Raw genomic sequence first — 12369 nt, 5'->3', positions numbered from 1 at the left:
AATCCTGTCTTGAGTTTACATTGAGGCATGGTACTGTACTGGGTAACCCGGGTGGAGTGTAATGAAAGTGGGTGGAGTGGCAGCTTTAGTCAGCAAACTCCAGACATGTTATGTGAATGCTGGTTTGGTTTTGCTGCAGAAGAAAAACTGCAGCTATGGAGCGACTCTTTCCTGCACCTGGGTGGAGATATGCTCTGTACCCAGGCCTGATTATTGTCTCGGGTCACTAAAAAACAGAGGGTAATATTGTAGTGAACCTAGTAGTAACAAATAACTGTCTTGTTAATGTTTCCCAACTGGGAAATTGCTGTTTGTTGAATATTTCTCTATTTCTTTGTAAAGTATAAATAAAATGCAGTTAAACTTAAAATATAAGCTATATTTAATTATTGCTATTTGTTTTATAGATACAGTACAGACTTTTAACGACAGTGAGAACAGTCACTTCATCTACAAGAATGTTGAAGACAATAATATAATTAATGCTCAAACAGCAGAAATCTCTGGGTACAATATTGAAATGAAGGAATCTCATGATTCTTGGGACTCCCATATCGGGAAGAGAGACTCTCCATCAGAAGTGTCACTTACAAAGGAATCATTAGTGACTGGCTTATATGAATGGGAAGATGAGAATGAGGATACCCGAAGAGGAGAATATATGTTGGGTTTTGATGATGAACCACTTTCAGAGATAAAAAACAAGGATGAATATCTGGTTAAAGAAGATATGGAAAGTCCAAAGGAAACCATTAGCGAAGAACTGATGCAAACTGTTCTCAGGCCAAGTAATTGTCGGACATACTGTAGATCCAACAAAACAAAATCACAGGGGACAACAAATTTTGATAAGCTACTGGATGGCACTCTTCAACCTTTAGCCAAAGCAAACAGTGATTCAAATACTGACGGTGTGAACCCAGTGAAAAAAGTTGCTTTAAGTAGTGGGACCAGTTTTAGAGGGACTGGAAGGACTAGAGACTACACTGTTCTCCATCCATCATGTTTGTCGGTTTGTAATGTTACTATACAGGACACTATGGATCGTATTGATGAGTATGCCACATCTACACCTACTGATTTGGGAGAAGCAGGACGTCTGAGAAAGAAAGCCGACATGGCAACAACCAAGACAACAACTAGATTTCGACCTAGCAATACCAAATCCAAAAAAGATGTCAAATTAGAATTCTTTGGGTTTGATGACAATGATGAAGGAGGGGGTGGTGAAGGCGGCTCTAGAACATCTGGAAGCTCAAATTACAAAATTAAATACTTTGGTTTTGATGACTTGAGTGAAAGTGAAGATGACGATGAAGAGCGGCCATTAGAAAGAAAAGTCAATAAAAAAAGAAACCGGGCAGCTCCATCCTCTTCACTTCAGTCCAGTTCTGATGGAAGTGAAAACTATTCACAAGACAGTCAGTCAAGCACTAACCCAGGTAACATTAGTTTGTTGCTTGTTTCACGGTTTAATAGCTACAATTTGATAGTTAATAATTTGGTGCATTAAGCCAAGAGTGGAAATCTGAATCTTTCTCTCTCTTTCTTCCCCCCTCCCTCTTTCTGGCCCCCACATTTTGCATGTCAGCTTCAGGGCTTCTGACCTGGTTAATTCAAAGCAGTTTTCTGTTGCAGTTGAATTGAGAAACTGTGGCTTCATCTTTGTGTAGTCAACAAGGTCTGATCTTGTTTCACAGAAATTCCAGGGAAGTCTCATCAAAATATTAGGAAATTGATGTGATTTTTATTGTAGTATGTGTTAGACTGTCTTTGAAAACAACAAAAAATAATTGAACTTAGTGATGGCATTGTGCCTTTCTGATAAAAATCAAGTTACTGATCTTTATTTTTCGTATGGATTGGTAAATATGCAGACTGAAGATCTGAATAATCAAGACCTCTTTCCTTTATTTACATATGCTTTTAAACATTCAAGGTGTTGAGTTACATTAATTTTGAGTGTGTGGAAGTATATGAGGTTATAAATCTTCAGGTACCCAGACCTAGGATAGAAAGCTGATGAAGACCACATCCTCCAGTAATTGTTTGATAACTGTAGTCCTGTGAAATAAATGGAAGCAGTTGCTGTAGTTTTATTCATTGACTACAGAGTCTCCCAAAACTAAACTGGGCCATTGGAGTACAACCCATGAAATGCTTGATCAGCAAGGCAGACAAGATAAACTGGTTAATCATTGTAGTGATGGTCGCTTTAGCCAAAACAAACATGAATTAATCACAGAGTAGAAGAGACTTGAGGAGAGTGACAGATTATGAACCTGCTACTTCAAAGATGACTGTGTTTCCTGTAAACATTTCAAAATGAAGTCTTCTGTCTCTTATTGGTTCTGCAGCATAGTCTAAAAATATCAAGGCTAGAATGGATCTCCTCTCAACAGATAACTCTCATATCTTCCTTACTCTGCCATGTTAAACATTGCAGCAATTTGTTGCATTAAAGATTGCTTGCATGATGTTCCTTTGCCATAGATAGGTAATTGGATTCTGTCAAAGAGAACGTGAACTCTGTTCTTATTTGGGTAGCTAAAGGATAATATTTGTAAAGTCCTCACTTATTTGTATGCTCCTCTTCCGAAAAAGCTGGTCTCAAGTGTCTCCCCCCAAAAACCAGTCCTGAAATATGCACCTCTCTTTTTCTTGGAGGTGGTGGTTCATGCTTATAAAGCCAAAATATTCCCTCTTCCTTTTCAGTGAAACGCCATATAAAAGCAGATTTTATTTATAAAAGAAAATGATATGAGTGCTGTTATTCTTGGAAGGAAGTAAGAATTCACACAGTAGTCAACTAGAGGATTTAAATATTCCTGAAAGTGCTTTAAATTGGTGAACTTGCTAACAGAATTTTGTGTCTTAATGGTCAAGTAGGTGGGTTGCTGTTGAGTCTAATTGAACTGTGAAATGAGATGGCCAAATATTCTATGAAGTATAGTGTTGTGTAAGTGGGAGCCTCCATTTTCAGATTTATTACAAGGTTGCTTGCTAGCAATGGCAGGAATGAGGCCCTTTGCTCTCCACTATTGTAGGTGCCAACCTTTCTTCTTAGGTAGGTGGGGCCTTGCAACTTTCCTCAGATTGTTCCTTCTCACTGTTCTTCCATTTAAGCCACATAGATTATATACAGCCGTACCTTGGAAGTTGAATGGAATCTATTTCAGAAGTCCATTTGACTTCCAAAATGTTTGAAAACCAAATCGTGACCTCTGATTGGCTGCAGGAAACGCATGCAGCCAATCAGAAACCCAGTCAGATGTTCAGGTTCCAAAAGAACATTCACAAACCGGAACAATCACTTCCGGGTTTGCGGCGTTTGGGAGCCAAAGTGTCAGAGTTCCAGGGTGTTTGGGATCCAAGCTACGACTAATTTCTTTCAAGCTTCATGTTCCTGTAGGCATCTTTCAGCAGGAACACACAGATCACACAAACAGCCACAGAATTGCTACAGAATTTATTGTATTTGATGTGGTGAGAAATGTCCCCCTTGTGACCTGGGGTGGTGCTCTGTAAATCTTCTGTAAAAGAATGGTGGCTTTCAGAAGACTACCATATTTGTAACTTGCAACAAATTCAGTTTTTGTTACTGTTCTAATTAATGTGCTTTAATTTGACCAATGCACAGCCAGTCAGTTTGACAAACCCAGGATCGAGGCTGGCATGACTGACTGCTTGTGTTTGCCCATGAGTATCATTTTAACCTCCACCTTCCAAGCAACAGTGCCCTGCACCTGGAAAAGCCCAGTTGCAAGTTCTAGACCCTCCAGAGCAACATGTAGTAAAATATGAAGGGTTACCATTGAAGGGATTTTTGCCCATTTGCACCACCCCCAAATGCAAGCCTTCTGCTTGGCCCAGAGGAACGGTATTTTCCCCCTAGAGGTTGTTAAATGTCAACCCTGTGCTAAACGTTTGATCCCTAAATGTTAAGTTAGTTTTCTAGCTAAAGATTTAAGTTATTGCAGATTTAAGTTAATGCATGATTCGTAAATCTGCCAAAGAATCTGTGTTGGTGTGGATGTTAAAAAGGAATGATGGAATTAAAGAGGTGGATAACTTGGAGAGAATGCAGTGAAATGGGATTCATTGTTGGTTTGTACGTGAAAGTGTTGCTTTAAAACCATGTAACCCTAACCATGAATAGAATAATGTTTAGTAGGCACATCAAAATAGCTGAACACCCAAGAGCCTGGCTCACTTGCACATGTTCATGACTGCAGTATCAAATAATTACTTCCATGCTTTTGAATGGAACTACACAGATAAAAAGCTCTTCCAGATTGTCCCCAATGTAATAATAATTTATTGAACTGGTTTTAATACCTGAAATGGGAGCAATTAATTTCACTACGGGAGGTTTTTCAGCAGGCCTCGTGAGTTTATTTTCTTTCTGTTGTGTGTAGTTTAATTATATGTTGTGCTGTATGTTCTTGATGAGTTGATAACTTTCAGCTTTCGTGTTCAGATTTCAGATTTCATGTTCATGTGATTATTCTTAAGCTATGCTTTATTTAACATAGAATGTGCATTTGAAACTCTTATTCCTTCCACAATAGAGTGATTTGTGGTAAATCTCTACAGCCCTACCTGTTTTCCTTAATCCTTTGGGAGGGGGAAATTGTATATATTCAACTAGAGTTTTCATCTGAATTCCACTGTTCCCTTTATAAAATGTATAATAGCCTCCTGTGATATTTATGTCAAAAGGAGAAGGCTGCTGAGAGACTTTTCCTCCTAATGTAACACTAATGTCTCAACAAATGAAACTGATCTGTAGAAAATGTAACTTGAAAAAAGGGACATTGCACATACTTTTGTAAACCAAGAAATCTTTAATAAAAATATGTTTGTTTGTTTTTAAAAAGGAGTAGGCTGCACATTTTGTAACAGATAGCATACGCACATTTTTGTGATAAACAAACAAATGACACTTCCCCTGATACAAACTTGAAAAATTACAACTCCTTGTCTTACTCTTATCCTGGCAGAGCTATTGGAGTTTCCAGAAGATGCATCCAGTGTTCCTGAAAGCAATAAGAAATCCATAAATCCACAAGGTGATAAGTCTAAGGAAAACACACGGAAGATATTTAGTGGACCAAAGAGGGTAAGTAGTACCAATGAAATGAGACTGTCATGGTTTTAGCAGTACTTTTGCTTAAGAGACAGTCCCAGAGCCTAGTAGTTCATAATGCATGTTTCCAAGAATGAATGCATATATGGAAAATATAATAGGATGAAAAGCCCATCTGGATTTTATAGCATGCTAGTATCGTGCTGGTTGCTCCTCAGGTCCTTTACTTCCTTTATTTCTCATATATCTTGATAGAAAACAATTCACAACAGGTATCCACCATTTGTTCACCAGAGGTGAATGTTACTGGGCTCTCTGTTTGCTGCTTGTTGTCCTGTTCACCAGATATCCTTCCTGGGGCTCTCATTTGAACATAAGAAGTGCTGTTTTGAAGAGAGACTTTATTTTTTCTGTACTCCAGCTCAAATGAGAGAAGATTGCATATCTGTCCCAAAACCTCCCCAGCTCTCTGGAATATGGAGAGGCCATTGATTGTGGCAATTGATTGTGGCAACAAATAATGGCTCGCTAATAAACAGAGTCAAGAGTTGTAGGCCCATGACTAGTGAACTAAAATGCAGATTCCTTTAGGAGATGAATAATGTGAAATATTTGTTTATTCCACACCTCCATGACTATGTTAACTGATAGAAAATCTTGAATTTGAGACAAATATATACACCTTCTAAAGCTTAGTTTTGCACATAATGTCATGGTGATAAGTTCTGTTCTGATGTTCTTAGAATTTAAGGGAGTAAAGCACTGTCATGTCAGTGTTAATGTTCAAAACTCCCGTGAAATGTTTTGTGGAAGACAAAACGTGATGTAAAATAAATCTCATAGAGGATTTGAAATGGGTGTTCTTGTAAATAGCTGGTTAGGTTCTAAATGAATATTCCAACTGTTTTGTTTTGCAGTCACCAACAAAAGCTGTATACAATGCTAGACATTGGAATCAACCAGAATCTGAGACTCTTCCGACATCACAGGTGTTGAAAAATCCAAGTGTCCCTGTGAGTAAGGAGATCTTGTTTTCCCTCTGCCAACCCTCCCAGTGCTTAAACACTAAACTTAGAGATGATTCATCTACACCAGGAGAAGTAGCCTGAGAAATGGCTTAAAATTATAGTAGTATACATCAGGGTAGTGTTGCAGACACTGCTGGATATTAAGGTTAAATAAAAACCTAGCATATTCCATGGTTGTGTCATGCCTTTAGTATGACAATGGTTATGAATTTAACCAGGAATAGTAATGATATTTTAACTACCTTTTCTTAGATTGCAAAGAATATGTTGTCCATTGACATTAGTTTCTTACATTTAGGCTACTCTTTTGTACGTGGCTATGCAGGTTGAATCCAAACTCATTACTGCATGTTTATACTTCTTAGCATATGGGATGGTTTATGTAATTTAAAATGAAATACAAATTGCTTCAACAAGTTACTTTTTGTGGCAGCTAGTTGTAAATGTTTGCATCTATTACTTTATAATGCACTTAGAAATGTTATTGGTCCTCAGTCCACACAATTTTAAATCGGGGTTTTTATTGGTCAAAGACATCTCCAAATCATATAAATAACTGGAGTTGATAACTGTGTGCAGAAAGTGTTTCCATTACACAGCCAAGAATGAAAGTACAAAATGATTTTGTTGGGGGAATAATATTTTGAATGATTCTATGGCTCAGCATGAGTGTGGTTTCAGGGACATAGAAGAAGGAACAGTTAACAGCTGCCATTGTGTTTTAAAAATATTTTTGGGTTCGTGTATGTCTGCTTAGTTTTTTAAAGCTTAAATGTGGTTCCATTAGTCTGGATTCTTAAAGTAAATGGTAAGGATGTCACTATACTGTACTTCCATTTCAGTTTCCCCTGGAGGCCCTTAAAACAAATACCCTACGACATCTGAATTGTCATCATCTTGCACATACAGCATGTGTTCACTCATTTAATTTGCACTTTTGAAGTCTCTGAAAATCCCAGTGGGTGAATGCAACAAATGCACATAATTTTCTGTTACCTATTTAGTGTTCATATAAGGCTTAAACACCTACCCATTCAAGTACTTTTCATTAATAGGTAAGGCTGTCTTCAAAGGAGGCAATTCATAAAGATGATGGAGTGTTCAAAGCTCCTGCACCACCTCCCAAAGTGATAAAAACTGTGACCATACCCACTCAGCCCTATCAAGAGATAGTAACTGCCTTGAAATGTAGGAAAGAAGATAAAGAAGTAAGTGGAATATCTAAAACTTTCTTGTTTCGAAAGTAAACTGGTGAATTTTTTTTTTACCATTTATGATCTAAAGAACAATTGGCCAGGTGGAGAAACCTCCCTATTAAAAATAGATAACTTATCACTCTGAGCTGGCTGATGATTTCTGTTGCTGCCAGATAAAGTAGTCTTTTAAATGGGAGCTCTAAAACTAAAAACAAGTTTTATACATCTGCCTTCCAGTTATACACTGTTGTTCAACATGTGAAGCACTTCAATGATGTAGTCGAATTTGGAGAGAATCAAGAGTTCACCGATGATATTGAATACTTGTTAAGTGGACTGAAGTGCAATCAGCCCCTAAACACACGTTGCCTTAGGTAAGATATTTCTAATAATGGCATTTCCACATTTTCTTGTTAGGTGTATTGTGTTCATAAGCATTGTAGACTATTGCACCATTGGGAAGTGAAAGCAGAAATGTGTCAAATGAGTAGATATCCCACTTGCTAATAATATACACGTAGCAATTTGGTTTCCTTTAGGAACGTCCTATGGAGAACCCGTGTACTGGTGCAGTTGTGTAAAAAGTATTGCTAGTAAATTGGGCTGATGTTGAATGGAAGTCAGATCTGTATAGCTTAAGTCATACTTGTTAAAAAAGAGAGCTATTTGTTCTCTGTGTTCTCAAGAGAATATAGTAGCCAGATTTTGACCTGACAATGCATTCACAGTAAATGGGTAAATGAAATAATTCCCACTATTGTTCTGAAGTTGCATGGTGTGATTTTTATTCCCCGTATGGTTAATAAGGAATGTCTCATACTGTTTAAAGAAAGCATTGAATAGTTACTTGGGTAAACACACTGGTGAAAGGATGTTATTAATTGTTATTACCTAGTTCACTTTTTCTTTCTGAGTAGTTACCGCAAAAGTATTTTGTTGATGCATTTTTCAACCCCTCTTTCATCTCCAGGGAGTGCTCAAGGGAACTTGCTGTAGTTTAAAATAAAACTAAAAAATGACACGAAACTTACACAAATGCAACAGAAAAACACAAGATCAGAGCCATAGTTGGATTATATTTTAGAATGGGTCAAACGTCCAGACGGTCGCATAGATTAGATTAATAATTCATCAGTTGCTTTTAATAGGTTAATAATTAATCAATTGCATATGTAGCCAGTCAGTCTCACCCTTCTTTCCATGAAGAAATCTTGTTTCAAACTGGTGTTGTCTGCTACAGCAGAGCGAGACTGCTGATGACAGGCACCCCTTCTCCAGCCTTAACCATTATCGCTAGCATGTTGATGCAGATACAGTAAATTCACCAGACAGCTGGCACCGAAACAGCTGGAAAGAGAAAGAGCTTGTGTCATCAGAATACCACTATCAAAGAACATAATGGTAGCTCTGCATAAGGTTGCACATGTATGCATACCTGATTGTTTCATGTAGCTTGATCTTTCTGAGGTAGTACGGGGTAAATAGAAAACGAATAGGAGATCTCTAAATGTTTGTGACTGTGTGCAGGCATCTTGATTGGAGATCTTCAGTCACTGAAGCTCTTCCCTCTGTAAACTAAGCATTGATCAATCCTCTTTGCTGGACTGCCCTTAACTAAGAGACCAGACTACAAGTGATTGACAGGAGCTGTGATGGTGGCAGCTCTCTTGCTGGTTTGTGGCTTAGCCAGCTGATTGTAAACATCGACAACTTCCTGACTTCAACTGCTTCCTGCTGCATCACACAACATAGTAGTAGCCATAGAAGGGAGATGGGGAAGGGGAATCAGTGGAGCCCTGGGGGGGTTTCTTCCTCACTACATACACTTGCTAGGCACACTATGTCCACAGAGGAGCACCTTGAGTCAAATTGCTCACTGCTTCTGATTTTGCCATAGGCCTGCTGCACTGGGAGTAGGAAATATGTCTGACTGTCAGGCTATTTGTGCTGCACTTTTGGGTAGTACCCCATCGACAAAGTTTCCTCCACGCGCTTTGGGTTTGCTTGACACGAAGCCATTGCCCTGTGGTGTGCACCTTGTCATTTGATTTGATTATGTTCCATTGTGACTGTAGGGCTTTGCGGGCAGGCAACCTGGGCTCTCCATTGGTTGTTGAATTCTTTAATTCTGCGCTAGAGACTTGGAGAAACTTTAGTTCATAAGATTTTTTTGTTTTGTTTTTAGTGTTATCAGCCTGGCGACAAAGTGCGCCATGCCCAGTTTCCGAATGCATTTGAGAGCACATGGAATGGTAGCTATGGTCTTCAAAACACTGGATGACTCACAGCATCACCACGTATGTAGAGTTGTGGTTGCAGATATGAAATGGCACATCCATCACTTAAATACTCATACTGGTTTTAATTGTCTTTTTATTTCGTCTGTTGTGTATTATTTTATTGCAGTTTAAATTCTTTGGAATGCACTGAAATATAATCTCTAAGAAATGAAAGAAGTGAAAGAAATACTGTTTAAAAATAATGCAGCATCTAGTACTGTGCAGAAAAATCATTAAGTTTGTCTGCCAAGACCCTCAGCAATTTTTAAGTAGTCCTTGGGGAAAAGTTGGAGAACCACTAAACTGAGAGTTCAAAAAGCTTTTGCTTGGACATAGCCTTGCCCCTGACGTGCATAATGAAAGTCTGTGGGCTAACTGTAACTCCTTGGAACTTACATTCATGTTTAAATCTTACTGGATTTCTGCATCTTAACCAAATATTTACCACTTTGTTTTCCTGTTTTTCCTTTCCATTGAAGAATTTATCACTTTGTACAGCAGCTTTAATGTATATCTTGAGCAGAGATCGCTTGAACATGGATCTAGATAGAGCCAGCTTAGATTTAATGATTCGGCTTCTGGAACTAGAACAAGACTCTTCTTCATCCAAGTTGCTCAATGAAAAAGACATGAACAAGATTAAGGAAAAAATCCGAAGACTCTGTGAAACTGTTCACAACAAACACCTTGATCTAGAAAATATAACGGTAGGTTGTGTGACTGTTAACCTAATTTTTCTCTAATGTGAAAATGGTACAGGTGTTATTGCTGTTTTTGTGGGTAGAAACTAGTTAACTTTTAAAAGATGCTTTTAGAACAGTAGAGTGTAGGAAAACCCTGGCACTTCTGAAATAACAGCAGTGATCCCTGCAGGTATTACTTAGTGTAGTGATGGCTTCTTTCTCTCACATCTTCTAAAAATTTTAACTAGGGCAGATGAAGAGTGTTGAACTCTTGAAAGATAAAACCCAAACACTTTTAAGTATTTAACAGTGCAGTTTTCATCTCACGGTTTTTTCTTCTTCATGGTAATAGGCAGACAGTATAGAACAAATAGAATTGAATTTGAATGAATTTTCTGAATAATATTTCACTTGAAAGAGTGGGAGCTGAAAACAGTTATTTTTGTGATTCTGTGTATATAAAAATGTCCACTTTTACTAGGGCTAAATGTGCTATCTGGTATGAAATCTTTACATGCTACTAGTATAAGAGGTTGCAGTGTGGAGTTTTCCTGTTCGGGCCCCCATTCCTTTTCCAGGATTCCTTTTTCCTCCCCCCACAAAAATACAACAGCAGCCAGACAACTCTGAATTCTGTGGCTGTTGAGCAGGAGAAGTTATCAATTGGACTGTGTTGGGGGATTTTCCCCACCTTAAGGTTTTCTTCCTAAAACATTTTTGTATTTCTGCAAACTTTGCCTGTTTGAGTGAGACCCAGTCAGCATCTGACACCTGTGCTCTGAGACCTGCACTGCTTGCCAGTTTGCTACTGAGCCAAATTCAGTGTGTTGCTATTAGTACATAAAGCCCTTTACAACTTGGAACTAGTTTACCTGCAAGATCGCCTCATCCCATATATCCCTACTTGACCACTTCAGTCTGTGGAACAGGCACTGTTACAGCTGCAGCATAGAACCCCTTTTAATGTGGCAGCTGTCGTACTTTGGAACTCCCTTGCCTATTGATATTGGACAGGCACATTTACTGTACAGTAAGCCCGCAACCTACATGCATTTAACTTGTGTCCATTCAGGTTTATGCATGAGGCAAAAAAAAAAAAAAAAAAAAAAGGATGGGGGGGGGACGGTTCTAGGGGAAATGGCTGGCAATCCCACCCATCATTGAACCCAATGTGTTTGGACTATACATAGTTTTGGCTTTAGGTGTAATCCCTGGAACATAATCCCTATGTAAATTGCAGGCTTACTGTACTTTTTCTGGTGCCTGATAACACATTTTTGTTTAGGCAAGCCTACTCAGACATGTAGAATGTTGATATGTGTTTTAGTCTATGTTTAGTTTATCTCGGGTTTTTATTCTTTAAATGTTTTAATTAGCTGTTTATAACCTTTTTATGGATTATTTAAAATGTTTTATTCTTTTTGTTAACAACTTGGCAAATAGAGGGATTGATGCCTACACAGTCTTCTCACTTAGGGACTATATTTGTCACCTGTCTAAAGCCACCCATTTCTTACATCAGACGTTCCTCATGCGGCTTTTGATGCCATTTTGTTTGAGATGCGTAAAGCTACACTAAAATTATCAGTTTTATACTGCCCACTTACATTTTGAGACTTGCCCCCAATCTGCAGTACAGTGATTCATTGGCTCAATCATTGTATGACTAGGTAAAGAAATACAATGGTGCAATTTGATTTTGCATATGAATTCATTTATTTTGCGAGTAGCAAAAGAGTTGGAAGGGAGTAAGACATGGTGATAGTGCAGCAGCATTTTGCTAAGATACAGTAACAATCTATAAACGCACGGAGCAGTAAAATATTTTGGTGGTTAATTAACCTGCACTTTCAAACTTATAATACATAATCATGTAATTGAGATTCAAGTGACAGTATTAATGGAAGAAGTACCTGATAGAGTGCTGCTTTTAATTTATAAAGCATTTTTCTCTGTGTGTTTTCTAGACAGGGCATTTGGCAATGGAAACATTGCTCTCTCTCACTTCAAAACGGGCAGGAGACTGGTTTAAAGAAGAGTTGCGACTTCTTGGTGGTCTTGATCACATTGTAGATAAAGGTATGCACATAGTTC

At 38.2% G+C, this 12369-nt stretch overlaps 1 protein-coding gene across 3 annotated transcripts in view; it reads left to right on the top strand.

The window, feature by feature from the left end:
* The window catches only part of WAPL (WAPL cohesin release factor), a 53086-nt gene that overhangs the window by 27376 nt on the left and 13341 nt on the right, over window positions 1-12369 (top strand). For all 3 annotated transcript variants that reach the window (XM_081004861.1, XM_081004862.1, XM_081004863.1), the window contains exons 3-10: window positions 408-1442; window positions 5004-5122; window positions 6007-6102; window positions 7173-7325; window positions 7551-7687; window positions 9499-9610; window positions 10072-10299; window positions 12243-12354. In XM_081004861.1, coding sequence (XP_080860987.1) covers window positions 408-1442; window positions 5004-5122; window positions 6007-6102; window positions 7173-7325; window positions 7551-7687; window positions 9499-9610; window positions 10072-10299; window positions 12243-12354 — 1992 coding nt within the window. The remainder of the gene's footprint in view (window positions 1-407; window positions 1443-5003; window positions 5123-6006; window positions 6103-7172; window positions 7326-7550; window positions 7688-9498; window positions 9611-10071; window positions 10300-12242; window positions 12355-12369) is intronic.

Source organism: Podarcis pityusensis (genome assembly GCF_964106645.2).
Source record: "Podarcis pityusensis genome assembly, chromosome: 5".
Classification (NCBI taxonomy): Eukaryota; Metazoa; Chordata; class Lepidosauria; order Squamata; family Lacertidae; genus Podarcis; species Podarcis pityusensis.
This window is presented reverse-complemented; position numbering and strand designations above follow the sequence as displayed.